This window comes from Herpailurus yagouaroundi, unplaced genomic scaffold (genome assembly GCF_014898765.1).
Source record: "Herpailurus yagouaroundi ecotype Mexico unplaced genomic scaffold, PumYag 201, whole genome shotgun sequence".
Lineage (NCBI taxonomy): Eukaryota > Metazoa > Chordata > Mammalia > Carnivora > Felidae > Herpailurus > Herpailurus yagouaroundi.
The window spans coordinates 1,259,472-1,283,182 of NW_024412432.1; the positions used below are offsets into that span (position 1 = coordinate 1,259,472).

Below are 23,711 nucleotides of genomic sequence, written 5' to 3' on the forward strand. Positions count from 1 at the left end.
CTAGCTACAGACAAGGAGATTTAAAAAAAAGTAGAGGAAGAAGAAAAAGAAAGGAAGAAAAGACTATCTTTGTATCAATAAAGTGAAAACTTAGATGAAAGACATTTCCTATGGAAACATAATCAAAGTTGGCTCAACCCATGCATGAGATGGAAAAGGCATTTATGAATATCTACAAAACACCCAGATGTTACTTGTGAGTAAATATTACTAAATCTTCAAGGAATAAGAAAGAAATACCAAAAAACCAAAATGTTTCTAGGATGACCAACCAACTTGATTTGCCTGGGACTGGGGCAGATCCTGGGGTGTGGGACTTTTGGTTTTAAAATTGAGAAAATCCTGGGACAATTTCAGGAATTGTGTAGACAGATTGGCATGACTCTGATATCAAAATGGGACAAGGGTAAGAAGAAAATCGGGATCCAAGTTAAGTATTAGCAAACTGAATCCAGCTGTTTTAAAAATAAAGTAATTTGGCAAAAAGGAATAGATGAAAGTGTTCTGAAATTGATAAAAAATAACTTCCAGAAATAACAGGAAACCTCATGCTTTGTACTGAAAAACATTAGGGAAGTCTGGGTGGCTCAGTCGGTTATGCATCCGACTCTTGATTTTGGCTCAGGTCATGATCTCACGGTTGTTGAGTTTCATCCCTGAATCAGCCTCTACACCAAGCATGGAGGCTTCTTGGGATTCTCTCTCTCCCTCTCTCTCTGCTCCTCCCCACTTGTGTGTGCACGAGTGTGCGCGCTCGCTCTCTCTCTCAAATAAACAAAAAAATAAAAGTGTTCTCAGTATGGTAGAGAACAGACAGTATATTTGCTTGACATAGCACAGGAGATATTATCCAAGATAACGAGGCCAAAAGTATGCAAACATTGGAGAGGAAGGGACAAAACTGTAATTTGTAGATAATATTACTGTCTATGATGAAAAGCCAACCATTGATGAAGAAACTATTACAATGAATAAAAGAATTCAGTGAGGTGGCTGGGCAGAGTTCCTAATCACTAAGAGTAACAAAGTAGAATACATAGAAAAATAACTGATACTATTGGGTGCTTTCCTATGTGACAGACTCTGCTCCATGCACTTGTGGTATGGTTTTTTATTTGATTCTCAGAACAACTTAATGAAGTATATCTATTGGTGTCCATGATTTGCCAATGCGGAAACTCTTTGGTCTGAGTAACTTGTGTGCACAGGTTTAAGTGGTAGAAACAAGAACTGAACCTAGGTATTTCATTCTAGAGTTTCCTCTGCTTTCCATAATAACTTAATTCATGATGACAACAAATAAATGTAAGATATTGGCGACAGGTACAGTTAAATGTCCTCCTAGATCCTTACTTTTTTCCCCGCATGGTGTAGACTTACAGCCAGAAGCAGCTGCCTAGCCAGGGCATTTCCCAGACTCCTTTCCACCAAAGTGGGGCTATGTGACTAATTTGGCCAATGAAATCAGGCAGAATGATGTGTGTCACTTCTTGGTCAAGGTGGTTAAAGGAGGGGATGTATCTTCTCTGTCTTAATCCTTGCATGGCTGGGTGTCAATACCCAGGGCAATCTTAGATACCTAGTGTTGAAGATGGCAAAGACTTTCTCAGCATGGGACCTGAATGACTATGTGAAAAAGAGTTTATAAGACAAAAACCAACTTCATTGTGTGAAACTTCATTGTGTGAAACCACTGAAATTTTGGAGTTCTCTGTTATGTGAGCTAATGTTATGTTAACTAATACAAAATGTCCAAGATTTATGTGAAGACACTTCTAAAATTTTTGAGAAGAACACATAGGATTAGGACAAATGGATACCAAATGTCTGGATAAGACAACTGATTACTGCAAATATCATAATATTTCAAAATATTATTTACCCTAAATTTCTCTAATTTAAATATAATAATACTTAACTAGACAATTTTATCATTTATTTGGAAAGTTAAACTAAGAAGATAAAAACATTTTGAAAGAGAACAATAAATGGTAGGAACTTGCTCTTTCACACATCAAATATCAAAGCCTATTAGAAGATTGTGATTAAATCATAAATGGCACTGGCACAGAAATTGACTAACAAATTGGTGAAACAGGACAGGTAGATCATGAACAGACCCACGGACATGTAAGAATTTGGCATATGACTAACTTGGCATTAAAAATAATTTTTTTAATGTTATTTTTGACAGAGAGTGAGAGATGAAACATGAGCGGGGGAAGGGCAGAGAGAGGGAGACACAGAATCAGAAGCAGACTCCAGGCTCTGAGCTGTCAGCACAGAGCCTGACACGGGGCTCAAACTCACAGACTGCGAGATCATGACCTGAGATCATGACCATGATCATGAGCTGAAGTCGGACGCTCAACCGACTGAGCCACCCAGGCGCCCCTAAGTTGGCATTTTAAATCAAGAAAGAATGGAGGGATGCCTGGGCTGGCTCAGTCGGTTGATTTTGGCTCAAGTCACGATGCTAGGGTCATGGGATTGAGCCCTGTGTCGGGCTCCATGTTGACTGTGGAGCCTGGTTAAGATTCTCTCTCTCTACCTATCTCTCTCCCCCATTTGCTCTCTCTCTAAAAAAGTATAAAGAATGGAGAAATACAAAACTTTTGTAAAGAAAATTGCCACCCATCTTGCAAAAAATAATGTTAGGTGATTTCACGCTCAGATTATTCTCAAAAATAAACGAACAGGAAATATAAAAATAGTGTAAAAGGTTATAGGAAAATATATCCTTGGAGTTATGGAAGTTCATAAAGGAAGTTTTTAAAAAGCCATAGAAAATATTTACGAACGATAACATGAAAATTAATATATAATGTATGGTAAAGGTGCCATAAATAAAGGAGAAAATACTTACTAAATATATAGCAAGCAAATAATTAATAATCAGAATATGTGAAAAAAAACCCACAAAACACCTAAAAATTTATTTAAAAATGACAACCCAGTAGAAGAATGGGCCAAAGAGTACACACCAGTAATTCACACAAATGTCCAAAAAAAAAAAAAAAAAAAAAATGCTCAGCTCCACTGATAACTAGAAAAATGCAAATTAAAACAATATAAGGATATAATTTCTTGACCATTAGATTGGGAAAAGTTGAAAAGGTTGCTAATATAAAATCCTGGACAGAGTGTGAAGAAATAGCTATAGTTGTATTTTTGGTGGTATGGTTTTAAGGCACCGTATTCTGGCAACACTGTTAAAATTTTAGAAGCATGCACCCTTTGATACAATTCCACTTCTTGACTATCTACTCTAGGAATTGATTCACTTGTATATATGAAGAGTTATATAGAAGGGTATTCGTTGTGGTAATATAGGTAATGGGAAAACTTAAAAATAACTCCAGTGCTCACCCTAAAGTGAACTACAGGACACTATGAAACTGGAGTGATGTGGAGATAGATAGGATACTTAGAGATAAGACACATCATCAAGTTAAAAACACAATCTTTATAATGCCATTTATAAAGTGTGAAAGGAAAGAAAACCATAAAATGAATGTTTATTTCTGTATGTGCTTATATATGCATGTAGATGCAGAAAAAAAGGTAAGCAGCAGGAGCCTAGGGGTGTAGAGGGGTTTTGGAGACATCTTTTACAATAAGATTGTATTTGTGTATTGCATAGATAATTTAATAAATTAAAATAGAAAAAGATGTAAACACTGATGCTTCAACTCCAGAAATTTTTATTTGGATGGTTTTGGTGGGAATTAGTTGTGTGTGTGTGTGTGTGTGTGTGTGTGTGTGTGTGTGTTTGACATCTCTCTGGGTGATTTTGAGATCATTGGCTTGAAGATTGAGTTGTTGGCTATTGGAGATCACATATTATAGTCTTTAATTCAGCTTCTTATGTATTTTCTATAATCTGTAATTCCTTATGAAAATAAAGGCACAGTGCTTACTTCTGCAGGACATGTACTAAATCTAGAATGACACAGAGAAGATTAGCACAGCCCCACACAAGGGTGACACATAAATTCATGAAAAATTCCATATATTTGTTAAGATGATAAATTTTATGTTATATGCGTTTTACCACAATTAAAAAGATAAAGGTATAAAAACTTAATTAAAACCATAGAGAAAGATTTCAACTAACAGGCCCTTTTGTCACTAACTCAAATGTTATCAGTCTCGGTTTAAACAAATGTTAGTTTTTCCCTTTGTCTTCAGGGAAAGCTCTAGCCTTACTACTATAACTAGTAGTAGTTATAGGTGTGAGGAGTCTCGACCTGTCTGGGACCTCCCAGCATACTGAGTTTGCCTGTCCCCTGTGCCACGTTAATGCAGACCTCTTCTGTGCACTGCCACTCAGCCCAGGAGTTGAGGCACTATCCACTCTGAAGAAGAGTTCTTCCCTGATCTCAGAGAAGCATCTATTTACCCTCTGGTACCTTATTCTATTTTTTGTCCTGCTGGGAGCCAGAGAGAGGGCTCAGGCCATGCCCATGCCCAAGTGAGGTGAACCACGAAAAAAATGTCCTTATGAATAGGAATTAGCTCAAAAGTTGCTGCAGAAATACAGTTTTTAAACAGGGGGTACTGCCCTAGACTTGTTATATAAATTATACTATAAAATCTTCTAAATTCTGAATTCCAAAACACATTTGGCCCCAGGCATTTCTGATGAGAGTGCATTCAGAGGGTTTTTTTTTTTTTTTAATAAAAAAGGGTCTGTGGGTCTTTTATTTTTTTTTAAATAAAAAAGCTCTTAGAATAGTTTTTGGCACATAATAAACACCTAAAAATAAACTACTATTATTATGTCACATATAGCTTGGCCCCGTGTGGCTGTTTTGCTCATAATCCAGAAATCTTTGTCACATTCTGCACATTTAAACCCAGGAGAAGCAAGCACATCACCTTGTGACCAAGTGGGTGATGTTCCAATTCACCTTTAAAACACGACTTCCCTATCTGCTTATCATCTTTCTCATTTTCGGTTTTCCCACCCCCATTCCCAGCTAGCAAGACAAGGACTCAATGTTGTGCTTATCAGCCGGACACTGAAAAAACTACAGGCCATTGCTGCGGAGATTGGTGAGTGACCCAAAGAAATAAGGGAGATGTTTGTGGAGCCCACCAGCCAAGTCTGTACCTGTAGAGGCCCTGTCAGCATTCCTAAGGCTGCTCCTGGAGCCTGATGCACTGGTCCTTCTGCAGGGAGCTGACTTTACAAAGTTAAGGGCAGGACATAAGTGGCATTAGTTCAGCAGGGATTCTGTGGGCTGGGTGAAGTAGGAACAGACACATGCACACATAGATCTACTCTCTCCTTGGTGGAGTGTCTTCATCTCTAGAATTAGTTCTGCTCATCCAGAGGTCCCAGCTGTTTTATTGCTTCTGCTACTTCCTTCAAAAGCAGAATCTATGTTTGGGCATTTCCCTGTATCTATGCCCTGCTCCTTGCAGGGAGTTGAGGGACAGTCCTTGCTGGTGGTTATCAGATTTTTAAAAAATATTTGATCCAGGGCTGCCATGTATGGTTGTACAAGTTGTACACTGTACAACTCTATGAGGCAGCATTTATACTATAATATTTGATTATTATGATCCACTGCAAGGTGTTGTTAGTTAATAGTAATCATATCCCTTTTTAAGTATCTTATTTCAATAATTAATTATTAATTTAGTAATTTGTAAAATCCTTACCTCAAAAGAATGAGTCTTCAATTATGAAGACTTGTGAAGACTGTGACAGGCTGTCAGGGGATGGCCTTGTGTCTTTGGGGGAGATTTGGAATAGCGTGGGATGGTGGGAAGTGTGGGGCTGGGCAATCACACGATGGAGGCTCAGTGCCCTTCATCCAATGAATTCTGCTTTTGTTCCATGTCTGGATATCAAAAGTAACTTTGTCCAAAACTAGGATATTCTTCAGTGTTTCTCTCATAATGTTTCTCTCATAGTGCTTTTTATTGTCCTTGAAAAGCAAGAAGTGTCTTTGGCCTGAAAATATCCCCCACCTGCCAAACTATGCCTCAAGATCACTTGTCCCAGAAATATTGGGTTTAACTCCAAAGCTGAGCAGGAAGCAGTTGCTGAACTCTACCTGTTGCTTTTATACCCACTGAAGGCTCCTACACAAAGCCAAGTCCACGTGGAATAGCAGAGCGAGCATGGACTTGGAGGGAGCAGAGTGTGGGTGTCTTGGGGAGAGTTAGCTTCTCTGAGCCCTAGTTTTCTCCTCTTAGCAATGGGTGTAATATCTACTTTACAAGGTTGTAGAGAGGTTTAAAATATTATATGTGTAAATGCTTTATGAATACTACCATGTTGGACAAATGCAGAGGATTGCTCTGTCTATGCCACGGGGACCTGACACTGAGGAGAGGCAACATATCACTATCCTCTTATGGCCTATAGACCAGGGGTCTCATCCTTGAGCATGAACAGGGTCACTGGGAGGGCATGCAGGGTGGAGCCTGAGAATTTGTGTTTCTAACTCCACTTTGAGAACCATTGCACTAAATTTATTTTAGAGCATATACTTGTCATCAGAGTAACTCTCAGAAACACCAGAAACCATCACTCACAAATCTTTTAGCACGTTCCAGCATTTATTGGGGACTTTTTCGTGTTTCTAATTGGGATAATGGTTTTATCCTCTTAAAGGTCTGCTCAGGTAGTGCCAGGAGCATTGGAGAAGTCCATGAGCAAGGGAGGGATTTGAACTCCTGTTCATTAAAGAATAACTGTTGTCTCTAATGCAGAGTGTACCACAGGGAGTAGCGTGAAGATTATACAAGCAGATTTTACCAAAGACAACATCTACGAGCATATTAGAGAAAAACTTGAAGGCTTAGAAATTGGAATTTTAGGTAAGTAAATTGCAAAATGCAAAGCATATTATAATACATTAGTAAAACAATTATCTTAGTGACGCTTGATTATTCTGTGGTAAACTTGAACTTAACCCATGACTGTCTTTTAAGTTGTAGCATTAAACAAAATATTACAGTTCAATTTTTCAAGAGGCATATTGGATTAACACATTTATGTATGGCTTTGGAATGTATGAAACTAAGATACTTCAACCTTCCCAACCATATTTTATAATATGAAAATGATTTTTTTCCCCCACTGATAACTGATATTAGACAGAAAGACAGAATCTCAGAAACATTGGCCTTGGGGCACCTGGGTGGCTCAGTTGGTTAAGTGTCAGCTCTTGATTTCTGTTCAGGTCATGATCTCACTGTTCATGGGATCGAGCCCTGTGTCAGGTTCTGCACTGACAGCTCAGAGCCTGTTTGGGATTCTCTCTCTTCCTCTCTCCCTGCCCCTCCTCGCCCCACCCTTCATGCTGTCTCTCTCTCACTCTCTCTGTCTCTAAAAAACAAACAAACAAACAAACAAACAAACAAACAAACATTGGCCTAAAGAATTCGTTTAGCAAACAAACATTGCTGTGATTGATTCATGAAATAGCAAGTGAGCATGTTTATTTGAGAATTGACTTTCTTATTCAGAAAACAAGATACTATTTTTTTTTCTGTGGTGACTTATAGACAAGATATTTTATGACCTGATACAGAGCACAGTCTCTATATTATACACGGAAGGAAGATTTGATTTCTAAACTTCCTGCTGAATTTTAAAAATAATGACATTTTTTACTAATAAAAAATGTAAACCACATTGTTGCAGAAAAACCAGAAAGAATCTATGAGTGCATAAATTGGTTAATATCTCCACAGCCTGAGATAATGTTCTGGTACATGTCCTTCCAGACATATACACACATATTTCCAAAGCTGGGATTAAATTTACATATTCTTTTGTAACAATTTTAAAAACCATATACCACAAGTGCTTCCCCATGTCTTTAAGCAGTCATAGTTTTGAATGGCTGCATTGCATTCTGCCATACGGCTGCCTCATGATCCATATGATGTGCTTCCTACTATTGGACAATTGTTTTCCCCTTCAATTTCCTCACTGTTATCAAATTATGTTGCAAAGAACAGCCTTGAACATAATTTTTTTTCTGTCTGTGTTTCCTCAGGGAAACTTCCCAAGAGAAGAAACTTCTGGGGTTGAATATAAGCATTTTTAAGGCTTTTAATAAATATTTGCTACCAGCTCCTCTGACATCATTTTGTTTTGCCTTTGTCAGTCAACAATGTCGGAATGCTTCCAAACCTTCTCCCGAGCCACTTCCTTGATACACCAGATGAAATCCAGGTAGGCCTGGTCTCTTTCTGTGGATGGTTTCCTCTCACTGGGGACCGGGCCTCCTGGCTGGGTAGTCACTAGGGCCTGGGAAAGGGTACAAGGGAGGCTGTCTGGCCAAAATTCTGTATTCCAGGTGGATGTCTGTAGCTCTCCCTTTCTCTTCACCTAAGTACTTGCCACACAGGCAAGGGCACCACTTTTCATGACCATCTCTAGGATATAGACATCTTCCTCCTTCTCTGCACACCAAAACTTACCTGCCCACTGTCCCATTCTCTTGGGACTCTGTGTTCTGCTTTATAATCTTTGAGGGCTTTGTGTTGGCTAACACATTTACAGCTGTGGTTATAAGTGGGAGAAGGCCAGCTCTTTGGCTTTCATTGTCTTTCCAGGCAATAAGATTTTTTTCAACTTTCAGCGTGAGGAAAGTCTGTGACACAAAACTCTGTGGTTGGGGGTGTTGTACATCCGGCAACCTTGACCCAGACCCATGGCTGCCATTGCATGTCATCAGTGAATTTGTTACGCATTTAATAGTCCTTGAAGACATGATTTGCTGACTCTTCTCCAGGTCCTGACTTTCAAAATCATGTAGTTATACCCATTCTGAACAGGCTGTCATTGTGTGCCTGTGGTCCTATTTAATCCCCAAGTCTACTGCATGGAAAAATAGTGCCAGATTGCTTGGACTTTGCTGCATGTCCTTGCAAAATTCCCCTCTTAGCCACATATCTAACCCCATCTAAATCCCTATTTTTGGCACAAGGCTGTGTCTCTCTATTAACCATGATCCATTATTGTTTTTGTTTTTCTATTTATGTCTGCATTTGTGCTTGCTTCTGTATGTCCCTCCTTTCCTTTCTGTCTGTCTTGTGTGATTCTAGTAGTTTCTTTATCCAGCATCTGTAGCCCAGAACCTCCACCGTATATTATCATTTACCTTTCTATTTGCTATGCTGTTGTCTTCTAAACCCACATATGCTAACTCTTCCTTCAGCTGGAAAATAACCACCTTCCTTTGAAAAACTGTATTTTGAAGGAAAATCTCTACATTTTGAAGGAAATTCTTAATTAACTTTTACTCAAGATCAATTCTTATAGAACCGTAGTGGATGTCAGGTGCTCCCCAGTTCTAGAGCATACTTGGTGACCATCAATCAAGAACCTCATTTCCAGGCCGAGTGAGTGAGGTGCAGTGCTCAGACCCACCCTTTTGCCCATTTTATCGTTCTTTAGCACTGACTGCCTCTCAAGAGATTTTCTCAAATCATCCAGCTAATTCATGGTTGTGATTATTTATTACAGAGTCTCATCCACTGTAACATCACCTCAGTAGTGAAGGTATGTAGTCAATATCTGTGCTAAATGCTTAAAATGTAGTAGCTGTTGGAATCTGGCAACTCAGGAGAATTGCTTTTTTCTGTAGAAGCAGAATTCTGTGAAGCTGAACTGCACTTGATTGAGAGACCAGGCAGTGTTTTTTTTAATTGTCTGATTCTCTTTTCATCAGGAAAATACAGTAATGAATTTATTCTCCAGAGTGTCTGAATCTCATTTTTCATCAAGTTTTGTCACATGTCAGGAAATATTAGGCTTCAACATATTAGACATTGAAAGTTTCTCAGGATTCCAGAGTAACTTGAAAAAAAATGGTGCCTTCCTCTAATTTTTGTCTTTGTTAATGGAGGAAAGCTCACTTGGTTTGAAAAATGACAGCAGGCCTGGCTTGGATTTTTCTGGACTTTTGACATTCAACAAATATTTGTTGAATTGAAATTCAAGATTTCTTGTATTCTGATCCTATCTCAGCTACTAGTTAGTTGGACAGTGTTGGCCATGTGGTTTAACTCCCTTGAACTTCAGATTCTTCATCTGTTCTTGAAAGAATGTTGGAATGTGTCAGGTGCCATTCAGCACTCATTTTCTTTGATTAGAGTCAAATGCATAAGCATTTGCAGGCATGACTATCACAAAGCTGTCCTATATTGTGCCTTTGTGTGAATAAGGAAAAGGCACCCCCTCAGAGCAGATGATTTGGGAAAAGGTGCTGCTTAAGCATGGATAGATGATGCTTTTGTGTGAACACAATTTTTCCCTTTCCTCTGAATGGGGAGAGCCCTCCTAATGGCTTGTGAGTGAACCCTGAGCTTTCAGCTGACAGTCACCCCCACAGCTGGGCACCTTGCCCAGTGCACAACATTCACAGTTGCACATTACTGTCCTTCTGACTGCTCTGGAAGGTCCAGTAGAACTGTAGCAGTGAATCAGTATGATCCATGGTTTCATGGCATGGGGAGCCCCATTAGGGACAGGAGGGCCCAGTCTCATTTTTATAGCATGGCCTGGCAGAGAAGGGTTGCTTTCCCAAAGAAAAATAAGTTGCTATCAATATAAGGAGGGAGATGGAGGCTGAGCAAACCAATGTAAAATGGACAAAAGTTATGTTCACCATTGGTGGTTCTTCTGTAAAAAGTTTTGTAGTTGTGCTCAGTTTTTATTGGTACATACATTCTTTGTAAGCCGAGCAATCAATAGTTGTTTTAAAACCCCAGCTGATGTAATTGTAAGTTTTATAATGTCCAACTGTTGTCTGCAGCCTTACCACTAAAATCTTTCATGTTATTTTACACGTTGATCTTGCAGTCTTGGTCCATTTGGTCACAGGGTTTCCCAAATATATCTGACAACCTTCTGGCTCCTTTAGCAGACAAATGCTTTGATTTGCTAAAACATTTTTTTATATATTGGTAGACACTAACTTCCTTAAATAGCAAAGAAAGCAAATTGCAGATTAGATTTCTGAGAACACCATGCCTCAGTTGGTCACACTGGTTGGAAGCATGAGTAGCATCACTTAGTTATCCCAAAGGAGCCACCTGGAAATAGTAGCATTCTCTGTCAAGGGAAGGGATGTGGGAATGAGTCTGAAGGCAAAGGGAAGGTGGGGTAAGAGAGTAAATATCAGGAGCTTTGAGACAGAGAGAGACGCAGAAAGTCTAATGTTATCTCTCTGTTGGGATCATTCATCGAATAAGGCTAGTGATTTCAGTAGGGAGGCTTTGAAGAAATGCTGGTGCTGTCCAACACGCTCCCATAGTGCCCTTTAGGGGGAGGGGAGAGAGAGCCAAGGGGAAGATGAGGGCTTCATCTAGTCCTCATGCTTCTCCTGTCTCGCTCAAAACCCAGTCTTTCAGGAAGTAGTCTACTGCCACTCCACCCCCACTGCTGCCCCAGAGCAGTGAAAACATTATCTGGAGGGCCTCAGGGTTGGGATTAAAGTCCTGACCTATGATATAGGGATGATGGCAGGCATAGAGCCTACTGAGAAACTCCTGTAGGGCCCCAGACAACACGGAAAAATAGGCAAAATTTGTCTTCTGGTCTTCAGTCTCCTTTATTTCTCTGCCCCTCCCCTTCTGTTTGGATCCTCTCTTCTCAAGCCTCTTCTAGAGACATGCTTGATTCCACTCAGTTGTACTTTTGAGAACATTTCAGTCTGTGGGTTTGCCCCTCCCTCCCTCCCTCCCCTCCCTTCCTTCCTTCCTTCCTTCCTTCCTTCCTTCCTTCCTTCCTTCCTTCCTTCTTTTCTTTCTTTCTTTCTTTCCTGAGAGAGAGAGAAGCAGAGGGAGAGGGAGAGAATCTTAAGTAGGCTCCATGACCAGTGGAAAGCTGGACACAGGGCTTGCTTTCACAATGACGAGATTATGACCTGAACTGAAATAAAGAGTTAGATACCTACTCAACTGAGCCACCCAGGTGCCTCTGCCTCTTCCTTAACTCTTAAAATGAGTGCCTTATAATTATGACGTGAAAAGCTCTTTTATTGGGGCATTTAAGCTGCAGAACTGGTAGGAAAAACCCCTTCCAGGGCCAGGCAAGTTGGGACAGGGAACAGATTCCTTCACACTGCTGTAATTCCAATGGACAGATAGACATGATCTGTATATGGAGCTATTTCACAGTCCACCTGTGAGCTGCTTACTTGGCTGCTGTGGGATTGAAGAGATGTACTTCTCTATCTCATTCCTTTTATGTGAGACGTTCACGGACACTTGTTAGATTTCCTGACATCCTTCCTACTTCTAACTCATGGGTGAAGTTTGTGATGGCCCACCTACTTATGCCTGTCTCCCAGAATGAAAAGTATCTGGGGAACTTCAGTGTTGATTCCATGGCTGGAAGCCAATTTCCATAATTTTTCACTGCCCTCATTTTTCAGGAAGACTAGCTTTATGGGGAAGAAACCAGAAGCCTCTAACAGTTTGCCATTAGTCTAGGTTGCTTCTTGTGGGTTTTATTCATACTCTAGTGTTGCCAGAATCATCTCCAATGAGTGTCAGCAGATTTTCAAGGCCACCTGAGAGATAAAGCTCTTTTTTCCTACTTCCTCTGGCACCTGCTTCCCTAAGCCCCCACCCACTGGCTACTAACTTCCTTTGTTAGAGGGCTTAATTCTACCCTTCCTCTTACAGATGACACAGCTAATTCTGAAACGCATGGAATCAAGGTAAAGTCTTTTTTTGAAAAAGCGCAGAAAAACATGGCCTCCCTGGCCTGACAGTTAACTGGCCTGGGGACTAGGAATGGGGTGTTCATCTGGCTGCAGCTTTAACCAACGGAAAAACTGTGATGAAAGGACATGGTGATTCCAGCAGGAAATGTAGCATTCTGCGCCAAGCCAGCTTTGCAAACAGATAAGCCTATTTGAAGGTCAAGTGTGGCATCTACTGGAGGGAGGAAGAGAACAGTGGTTTCACCACACATTGTATTAAAAAGATTAACTCGGGGTGCCTGGGTGGCTCAGTCAGTTGAGCTTCCAACTTCGGCTCAGGTCATGATCTCATGGTTTGTGAGTTCAAGCCCCATGATGGGCTCTGTGCTGACAGCCTGGTTTGGATTCTGTTTTCTCCCTTTCTCTCTGCCCCTCCCCTGCTCACATTCTGTCTCTCAAAAATAAATAAATGTTGAAAAAAATTTTAAAAAAGATTAACTCATGTTGAACATAAAAGAAACTTCAGAGGTTGGCCTGAGATCAAAGCTATCTTTTGTTATTTCTCAAATTTTGTAGTAAAAATCACCACCTGTCGGTGTCTCTACTTAGTCCATAGTTTTATTACCCTATTACAACACCCCTTTGGGAACTGGCTTTTCTCAGGTGGTATTCATTAGACACAAATGGTTGATAGTTTTATCTTCCCTAGAAGAAGGGGCTTAGCCTTGTATTCTAATTTGCAGTTTCTTGTTATTTTCTGAATTGAATCCATCTAACTGGGAAGGATTAAAGTTACTGAATTTCAAAAGGATTAAGTAAGGATCCTGGAGACTTGTGCATGGGTTCCTGTGTGAACAGATGATGGACTGTCAAATTCCACCCAAGAAAGGATTCTGCATTTGACATCTGTCCTATCCTGGGTCATCTCTATGAATCAGAAGGGGCCTTGAACTTATGTGGTCACATTTGAGAAAGAAGGACCCCTTTCTCCTGAGTCTTGTCTGAGTGGAGTTGGTTCTCTGCATTTTGATGGGGAATGTTTGTCATAGCAGAGCCACTGTTTTGAGTCACAAGCCCTTGATGTCACGACTGTTGGGTAACATCACTGTATGGTGTTGGGGTCTACACCATAGGAAAGGGCCACTTACGGTTCTGGGGAGAACACTTAGTGCACACAGCAGCCTAGAGAGGGTGGACTTTTCTAGTGGTCACAGGAGCCCCTTTGTTTTCTTTCTTCTCAAGCTGTGTGTGACCAGGCAGCAAAACATTAAGAACTTTACTTCTTTGATTTTTAGGCGGAAAGGTCTCATCTTGAACATTTCTTCCGGGGTGGCCCTCTTTCCCTGGCCACTCTACTCCATGTATTCGGCTTCCAAGGTGAGCAGCAGCATGCAGTCCAAGTTTCCTTCTCCTTCTGCTCTTGTTTCTCCTAGCTGGCATTTTCCTTTGGACTTTGGATCATCTGGCAAGCTGATGGACAGATTTGCCTGGAGAGCAAATGTACAGGGGGCTTCTGTGTACAGGGCTCATCAGCAGACATCTGGGAACCATGTCAGCAGATGCCCATGGGTTGGTGAAGCCCTGAGGCAGCACAGCTGGACAAGCGCAGTCCCCATGGGACTCCAGGCCCCACTCAGCCTCTTGCTTCATAGCCCTGCTCCTTTGCTTCCAGCAAGTAGCACTGTGTCTTTCTTCTGTCCTGGAGGCCTAGCCAGGTGGCCCATGCCCTAGTCATAAAACCAAACCCTCAGAGGAGGGGGTGTTCCCTAGCACTGAGACAAGGGAGAGCCTTCTCTGGGTAAGGTCATCTATATGCAGTGGCCCTAGGCATGTATTAATCCCAAAATATATGTTCCTGCTCATTGAGGGAGTTCTTCCCAGGCCAAGAAGTCCTAACTCCCATTAGACAAACTGCTGCATTTTAAGGTAAAGCAGGTCAGCTCCCTGCAGCCCTTTAAGGTCTAAGTTGGCTCTGAGGACAAAGCAAGCTCTCCCCTTAAGTGTTTTCTCCTTTTTGCTCCAGGCTTTTGTGTGTACGTTTTCCAAAGCCCTGCAAGCAGAATATAAAAGGAAAGGAATCATTATCCAGGTGAGGTCAACAGCTCTGAGTCCGTGGGACTGGGGCTAGGAAGTGTGGATTCCCATGGAGCTGGGGTACTGCTTCCTGCAGGGCAGGTGGCACATGCATGGCCAGGTGGGAGGGTCTGGATGACACCACGTGAGTTCCTGTGACCCTCGCAGTGGCAGCTGCCACCATAGTTGCCCTAGGTGCTGGAGGAGGAAATGGGGCAGGGTGAGTGAGCACTGCATCATGATAGTGTCTTGGTCTTGTCTGACCAGCCTTTCTCTCTGACTCAGGTGCAGGAGATAGGTTTAGGCAGGAGGAATTGTGGAGAAGAAACAAAAGAAAACCGGGCAAGAGATCTGTATTGAAAAGAGGCGGTGGTTGGGGGGTAGCGGCGGTTGGGCGGTGAGTAGCATTTGTGAAGGGGGTAGTATTTGTTGGGGGATAGTGGCTGTCGAGGGGTGTAGTGGCGGTCGGAGAGTGGGTAGTGGCAGTGGGGGGGGGTAGCAACGGTTGGGGTGAGCAGTGGCGGTAAGGGAGTAGCAGCGGTGGCGGGTACTCTGGGAGCTGTTCATCTGTGATGGGCCACAAAGATCCCCACCCTGGTTCTTGAGCGGTTAGAGTAGAAGTGCTTGGCTTCCTCTTTCACCTACAACAGCGGAACCATCGTGGAGATGACCTTGTGCCAACCTTAAACAGAGGAGGGTTGTCACAGCCATCAGCAGAGTGTGCAGTATGATTCTTGAGGTGTCAGTGACATATATGTGCTTGCAGCAAAATAGAGTTAACTGCTTTCTGGAACTTGGAATAAACAGTTTACAGAGGTTTTTTGTTATTGTTTGGGAAGAAGCTTTAAGACATACTATTAGAAATGAAAAGGTACACTCACAGTTAAATCTGTAAAATCATTGCTGTACATACTGATTTTCAATTAAAATACTCAGGTGAGAACATCTCAGATGGCTGTTCCTATAAATTAATCACTTATAAGATAAAGGCATATCAATATGCCATATTCAATAGGCAGATATGAGTTAATGGTAGGAACTTTGCAAATAGCACTGTCTTTCATGGTGAATGATTATAACAACCCTGTCACTAGACCACAGTTCTGTTCTCTGCCCTGATGGTCTCAATTGTCACCTATGAGATAGTTCCCCGTCCTATCCATTCTCCAACTCCCAGCTGAAGATAGATTCTTTTTGCAACAGTGCTGCCCCATATAGGCTAAGTTTCCTGCAGTAAAAAATAACTCGTAAAATCTCATTGGCCTCAAACTGCAAAGATTTATTTCTCATTCACTATAAGCTGGCAGAGAGGATTAACTCATTGTAGCCATGCAGGGACCCAGGCAGATGGAGCAGCTGCCATCTTGGATATTGTCAGTTGACATGCCAGAGAAAAAGTGGGAGGAGTTCTTGAAGATCTTGCTTTGATAATTAAGGGCTCTGGGTCAAAAAATATAAGAAGCATGCGTTCTCAAACCCAGTTATTTCTCTATCTGGAAACTGGGTTTAAGAATGCACGCTTCTTATATTTCTCTAAGAGTAACACTTTGAGATCTTTAGAAGAAAACTGTTTTACAAATTAATGACTGTTAATTTCCATGAGAACCAATTCAATTGGATTGATCGACTTATAATTAGATTCAGTTATGAAACAACACAATTTCAAGTGTGATATTGATTAAGTTTTGGGGTGGGGGGGGTTTTGGAGCCGATGGCCAAGAAAAAATTCTTGAAGACATCTTTGGTGCAAAAAGGTGATTTTATTAAAGCATGGGGACAGGACCCATGGGCAGGAAGAGCTGCACTGAGGTTGTGAAGAGTGGCTGGTTATATACTATGGAGTTGAGGGAGGTAAAGTCAAAAAGGAGGCCTCCAGAGGGACTTTGATATGCTAAAGAGGACTCAAAGATACTGGAGGCCTGGCTATTGTCAAATTAAGGTTGTTTTCCTGTAGTAAGGCATTAGCATAGGACAGTTGGGAGTTTCTGGAGAATTGTTATACTCTGTATTTGTCTCAAGTATTTGTCAATTGGCTGAAGGTTATAAGGGAATTTAATTTTACCTGCCATTTCCTTCTTGCTTTGTTCCCCACATCACTATGGAGGCATGATGTTGGGGCTCCAGGAAAGTGAGTCTATAGGTTTCTGGAGATTAGGCTATTGATAAGATTGCCTTTTTCTTGTACTTTACTAAGATATTTATAAACTGATGGAGACCCATGCCCTGTACAACTGTGATCTCTACAGTTAACCATTTATTTTCTTTCCTTTCCTTTGTTCTTGGGCAGCTTGGCATCCCTGAGGAATATCACCCATATCCCACAGGGTGTGTGTGTGTGTGTGTGTGTGTGCGCGCGTGCATGCATACACTAGCTTGTATTTTGCCCTCAACATGCCTTATGCTCCCTCATCAATGTGAAGAAAATGTGATGTGAGAAAAAATAAAACCAAGAAAACAAGCATGGATCTTTTTTTTCTTTCTAAAGATGCCGAGGTCTCTGTCTGGGAATAAAGTAAGAAACCCCATTATGAAATCTCATGCTAGGACACAGTGTGGTGAGATCACAGGTGGAAACATGCTGTTGACTTTGCAAGGCACAATGTGTGATTGTTTATTTTTCTTACCACAATAGGAAAGATCATCAGGTATGTGCCACTCCTGGCTCCTAACTGAAGTGTGAAAGTGTGAATCCAGATAGCTTTGCATTGCTCCAGCTTTGGCTGTATGTGTTAGAAATAAATTTCTCAGATAATGTTGCCAGATAAAATATAGGACATCCAGTTTAGTGTGAATTTCAGATAATAGTAATTTCTTTTTTGGTATAGGTGTAGGTCATGTAATACTTGGGACATATTATACTTTAATCTTTTTCCTTGTTTGTCTGGATTTCAAATTTTACTGAGTGTCCTACATTTTTATTGTCGAAATCTGGCCACCGTGTCTAAGAGATAATTCATGTCCTCAGTCACCCCGTGTACATTTGAACCACCTGACATGGTTGTGGCTAAGGCCTCAGCTTGAGTTAGTGATAAAGTTAAACCAGAAACCAGCCTTTCTGATTCACAGCTCTGTGCCAGTTTATGCCTTGTCAGTGTTCCATTATCAGTTAAGATCCCGAGACTTTTTACAGGAAGAACAGAATTGGAAAATGAAGAGGTGGTTAAAATAAGTGTTAATTGATCAGGTGTGGGCAGATTGCTCCTGTGTTATGGCCTTTATTTCCCATTGTAGGTGCTGACTCCCTATGCTGTTTCGACCCCAATGACAAAGTATCTAAACACCAACATGGTAACCAAGACTGCTGAGGAGTTTGTTAAAGAATCACTGAATTATGTCATGATTGGAGACGAAACCTGTGGCTGCCTCATCCACGAAATCTTGGTAACTGATAAATTCTTTCTCAAAGCAAGAGAGGCAGGTGTGCAGGCAACCCCAGCAGAGCTCTTCCTTGCTATTGGAACAGTCAACCGTTTCCTCTAGTGCTGCCAGAGGGTATGCTACTAAGTAGTAATATAGCCAGTTAAAGAGCATATGTGGCAAAGAGGAGAAGCTGGAGGCCTGGGTGCTCAGACCATAGATAATCCCAAAATTGGCAAATATCACCCTTGGCTGCCTCACTTCTTTCCTCAAAAAGTAAGGTGGCTTCCTGAGTGCTTGGGAAGGGCAGACCAAGACACAGGGAGCTTCCCTGGGTGGGGGTTAAAGGGGTTGCTAATGTCTTCTCTGGCCCCCTGTGTTAGGAAATGTTTAGCTAACTGGCTTTCCAGGAAAAAAAAACCCAAAACCTTTGATTTATAGCGTTTGCTGATTTCCATGGTTTAAGAACTCTCCCATGGCTGAGTTTATAGCTACCATTGTGTTGTCATGGCACTTGAATTTAGGAGTGTGCATGATTGGCTCTTTTGGGCAAGTACAAGCTGGCTCTTGCACAGCATGGACTCCACCAAATGTGGGAATAAAATTCAGTGGCATACGGTATGAGGAGTTCCTACTGTCCCTAGGCTGCTTTTAGAAGCAACCACAAACATGAAACACAGGTAGATTTGACTGTTGCATGCTGATACTGAAAACAAACACACACAGTGTCAGGGCAGTTCTGTTGCCGGTATCACCAACACATTTTAGACAGATCTTTACTTTCCCTTCATATTTCAACGGTCTCATGTTGAAATGAGACATATTTCTCATATTTCTCCTCTGCCTCATGTGCTTTTCCACCATGGGAATTCGGTTTCTCCCCACTGTCTCTTTCTCTCTCAGGTGCTAGAAGGATTCATGGGTGAATACACTAAATCTTCCCAAAGCATTCAATTACCTCTTGGGACTTACAGAGACTCTACAAGAGATACTGAATTGACTTAGAGAACTACTTGCTACTTTTACTGTAGAACCCCAACAGTGTGCAGAATCACCAATTTAACATACACTTTTACAAAGTGGACATGCAGAAAGACCGTTAGATATTTATTTTGCCTATTGCTGATCTGGTCTTTCTCCAGATTACCACTTGCTGTGTGGTGGATAAACAAATGTACAATGAGTTTAAATTTAGTTTGATCTGGTAATCTAAACTACATATTTAGAAAATGTGCTTTTGTCTATTATTTAAAGTTTTCAGTCTTTCTGGGAGCATCCCTTTCTCCTGACTCTCTCACTGAGATGATATTGGGAAGAAAAATCTCCACTATTTCCTGCTGGTCCTTAAGTGTGTGTGACTGATGTCCCACATCTACCTGGTGCTTGATGACCCTTTCTGTCCATTTGGCTTGGCCAGTGAACTGCCAGCTGGTAACTGCAGACCTCTGAATCTCTGCTACTTCCCTCATCCAGCCATAGCCCTGCAGTCCTTCTGCAGCTTTGGTTCATAAACATGCTCTGGCTCTCACTTCCACATCACCATCAACATGGACTTGACTCATGCTGGATAAACGAATGTCAGCACCTCCCTCACCATGCTGAGATAATGTTCCATATCTCCCCCTTTGCCTTCAGTGCCACCCTTACTTATTTAACACAGTTTCATATTCTTTATCTGAATCCCCTGGTTCCCCAGCCCTCTACCCAGCCTAAGCCCAGAGGACTCACATATCAAAGGACACACACCCTCTGGGATGTTGATGTCTTTAATGGAATCCATCAGCATTTAGAAAATGTTTTCTTGAGCCAATAGCCTATCTTGCAGGGATGTTGTTTTGCTATATAATGCAATTCTAGATGTCAAAAGTTGAAAAAAATGTTTGGCTTTTCTTTTTTGATTTCTTTTTTTGGTAATGTTTGCTTGTTTGTTTGTTTTGAGATAGAGAGAGAGAGAGAGAGAGAGAGAGAGAGAGAGGTAGAGAGAGAATCTCAAGCAGGCTCTGCACTCTCAGCATAGAGCTCAATGAAGGGCTTGATCTCACAAACTGAGATCATGACCTGAGCTGACATCAAGAGTTGGATGTTTACCTGACTAAGCCACACAGGAGCTCCTCTCTTTTGATTTCTTATGTAACAGATCAGATCTCTTCTGGCAAACAGATGCCAAGTACAGACTAGGCAAAAGGTACTTGTGCCTGTCAAAGCAAAAGAGAAAGCAAAGGAGAACACACAAATCATTAAAGCCAATTTAGTGTTTGCCGGGACTTAGAAAGATTGTTGAATCTAAAGTTATGAGTAATCAAGTAGAATCGACTGGTAAACAAAAAACCATTCCATTACAAAAAGGCAAGGCAAAGACAACATGCTCTTTACTCCCAAGGAGTTTTAGGGCAGGAACTGACATTAGAATGGAATCTCTAAGGTAGAGTCTGTGTGGTACTTGAGGTTACCTCACTTAATCCTCCTAATCATTTAGTAAGGTAGGTCATTTGGATCTTGTTTTACAGTTGAAGAAACTGAAGTTCAGAGCTAGATCAGATGCCCAAGGCCACTTGACTGGTAATGGTGAAGCTAGGGTTTAAGTCCACTTTAGCTCAATGTCATGCTTTTCCTGGTTTCATCTATACCATCCTTCTAGGTTGGTATGGGGTAGACAGCAATGGAGATGGAAGAAGGGACATTTTAGAACATTTTCTAGGGACCTGGAATCATTTATTTTCTTTATGGATGACTTCACTAAGCCAAAATATTTAGTTTAAGGCAGAGCTAATGAAAGAGCTTGATTTTGCTGTAAGATTAAAAAGCTCTAAAGGGGAGAAAAATGAAGTCCTTGAGGAAGAAGTTGCATTCACTCATTGACTTGGTTGGTGGAAGAAGAGTTCTACTTTGGTTCCCAGAAGCTGTCTTTTGTCCCCTACTTAGAAATATCTCAATTAATGCAATGGTCTGAGAATCTGAGCTGTCTGAAGAATATGAACACTCCCTGAAAAGCTCACATCTTCCTCTGGTTGAAAGCCTGTTGTTTAGTGGGGAGCAGGAATGTTGGATGCCCAAGATTACAATGTAGACAAAATGATTTCTTCTGGGGGTCTGGACCAGTTTTATAGGACATGGGTATGATTTGAGGACAAGAAGCCTTCCAATGTTTGTGCCTATGCCTGACATGCAGCCAACTAAGCATTCATGCCTTGGCTTGAAGCACCCTCCTCCTTTTCCAAGAAAATGCTCTGTGTTAGTAATTTATACCTTGCTGTGTCAGACTTTTGTTCGTGAATTCATCTATGCATTTGTGTATTTGCTTAGCACCTATTATGCCTCAGGCATTGTGTAAGGTAATAAGAGCATTTATGACTGTTTTCTGGAATCTCATTTTAGTAGAACCTTGGTAAAAAGAACCTGAAGACACTGGGGAGATTGGGCACCAGGAAGAGGAAGTGCTTACTAAGAGAAGGAGAAAGGGGTGTGGGGTGAGTTCTGAACAGAGTTCTCTTAATTTAGAATTTCTTCTGGGCTGATTGTACAAGTGATGTTTTGGTTTTTGAGAAAATCTTGCTTGCTGAGAAAGTGCTACAATTTTTTAAATTTTAGCAAATGCTTAAAAGATTTTGAGACTTAAGTTCAGTAGTCAGAAAGATATTTTTAGGGGCGCCTAGGTGGCCCAATCGGTTAAGTGTCTGACTCTTCATTTTGGCTCAGATCATGCTCTCATGATTTGTGAGTTTGAGTGCTGTGTTGGGCTCCATGCTGATTGCTTGGATCCTGCTTGGGATCCTCTCTCTCCCTCTCTCTACCCCTTCCCTGCTCATGCTTTCTGTCTGTCTCTCAAAATAAATAAACTTAAAAAAAAGAAAAATATTTTTAAAGATAATGACTATAAATTGAGATGTTTAGTTGTAACTTGTTTGCTCTTCTTTTTTCCCCCCAAACACTCGTGTTTTTGTCTATTTAAGCGGAGTTTCCTGAACCTGATCCCATCCTGGGTTTTGTACAGCAGCACATTCCAGAAGAAATACATGGACTACCTCAAGCACAATACCAACACCATATAGTCCAAGTGGGCTGATGCTCCATCCAGCATTGTTCTCCAAGTTCCGTGTTGGCTGCAGAAAACTTATGAGCAGACCAGCACCTGCCACTCCTCTGAAGCTGGAGATGCTGTGTCACAAATACAGTACTGAAAATACAACTTTTTTTTTCCATTTTACTTGAGTCTGGAGATCTTTGGGAAAGCTGTAGTGTAAAAATGTGTTGTGCAATGGGGTTTTGTGGCTTTCTGTGTGAGAAGATGGGAGTGTCTATAGGAGAAACTAGAGGAATTTCTACATGGGATTATAACATAAATGTGGTGAGAAGAAAGCCTTTGATACTTGGCATATTCAGAACAATTATACCTATAAGCTACTTTATAGCTATGTTAAAGAAAGTCTGAAGGGGACACCTTGGTGGCTCAGGCAGTTAAACGTCCCACTCTTGATTTCTGCTCAGGTCATGATCTCTTAGTTTTATGAGTTTGAGCCCCAAGTCAGCTTCTGTGCACTGACCATGTGGAGTCTGCTTGGATTCTCTCCCTCTCTCTGTCCCTCCTCTGCTCATACTCTCTCTGTCTCTCTCAAATTAAATAAACTTAGGAAAAAAAAAGAATGTCTGAAGTTACTAAACTTTACCAAGACTGCTCTAGTCCTAGAGCACTCAACCTGAGCTCTTTAGAGACCCAGAAAACTCTAGGGGAAGGTTGTGCAGGCAACAGCTGCATCAGGCCAGTTTCTGGGGCCCTCCCATTTCAACTAATGCATAACCAGCTTTATCTATTTTATTTATATTTGGGGTTCTATGTCAGGCTGTGCTCACAAAAATAAAACAGAAAAGCATATATTGATAAAAATAGTTTAAAAACCATTACTCTAATGCAGGAGTTGATACCTGCAGAAATGAAATTTTTGTGTCTCCAGCTTTAAGGGTGCTGGGCTGAGGGCTTTACTTGTCAATACATGGGGATGGTATTTTGGGCAACTATTAGCCGTCAGCTCTTGAGGGAGTTGGAGGAGGAGCACAGCAGCAGGCAACCCTGTTTTGGCTGGCCTTGGTCAAGAGTGTTTCCCCCATGACATCACCGTGCTCTAGGTGCTGCTGACGCTTGGTGGCACTCATCTTTTCTGAGACCATCATTGGCATTAGTAGTGTGAAAAAAGAATTTATGTACTGCTGCTCTATTTATAAAAGGAGTCTGGGAGATTTGGTTGGAATTTATGGGACATTTTGATATTCTGGGGGAAGAACAGGGTAGATAGAACATTTAAAACCTTGGTAAGGTTGGAAATCATGGGCTGTAATATCATAGCTTTTATTAAGCCTGCTCTGGGGAAAAGACTGGGAAAAGTTATTCATTCTGAGGTGTGGATATCTACTTAAATTTTCTCAATTATGGGTAACAATAACTACAGTACAGAATGTTTTTACAGTGCCCATATGTATTGGTTATTTACTTGTTGTCTTCCGTCCTAATCCCCACCTTTCATACTCTGATCTATGATGCTGGGCTAGGAAGTTTCAGACTCTGGTCTTAAGACACTTATGCCAGCTGGTTTTGCATTAGAT

The 23,711-nt window shown here is 41.2% G+C and overlaps 1 protein-coding gene and 1 non-coding gene across 3 annotated transcripts in view; both read left to right on the plus strand.

The window, feature by feature from the left end:
* HSD17B3 (hydroxysteroid 17-beta dehydrogenase 3) overlaps nucleotides 1-22,320 on the plus strand; it is a 47,678-nt gene extending 25,358 nt beyond the window's left edge. Inside the window, exons 3-12 of one of the 2 annotated variants that reach the window (XR_005783070.1) lie at nucleotides 4,983-5,058; nucleotides 6,730-6,837; nucleotides 8,136-8,203; nucleotides 9,500-9,535; nucleotides 12,667-12,701; nucleotides 13,982-14,063; nucleotides 14,710-14,775; nucleotides 17,991-18,140; nucleotides 21,492-21,583; nucleotides 22,067-22,157. Coding sequence is in view for 1 of the 2 variants with exons in the window: in XM_040450226.1 (XP_040306160.1) it covers nucleotides 4,983-5,058; nucleotides 6,730-6,837; nucleotides 8,136-8,203; nucleotides 9,500-9,535; nucleotides 12,667-12,701; nucleotides 13,982-14,063; nucleotides 14,710-14,775; nucleotides 17,991-18,140; nucleotides 22,067-22,165 (720 nt within the window). In the remaining variant the exon portion in view is untranslated. Of the gene's footprint in view, nucleotides 1-4,982; nucleotides 5,059-6,729; nucleotides 6,838-8,135; nucleotides 8,204-9,499; nucleotides 9,536-12,666; nucleotides 12,702-13,981; nucleotides 14,064-14,709; nucleotides 14,776-17,990; nucleotides 18,141-21,491; nucleotides 21,584-22,066 lie in introns of both variants that reach the window. The other variant, XM_040450226.1, reaches the window with a different exon arrangement.
* LOC121014242 (U6 spliceosomal RNA) lies at nucleotides 3,913-4,018 on the plus strand. The gene has a single exon (XR_005783127.1). It is a non-coding gene; the product is annotated as a U6 spliceosomal RNA (small nuclear RNA).
* Nucleotides 22,321-23,711: the final 1,391 nt, after the last annotated feature.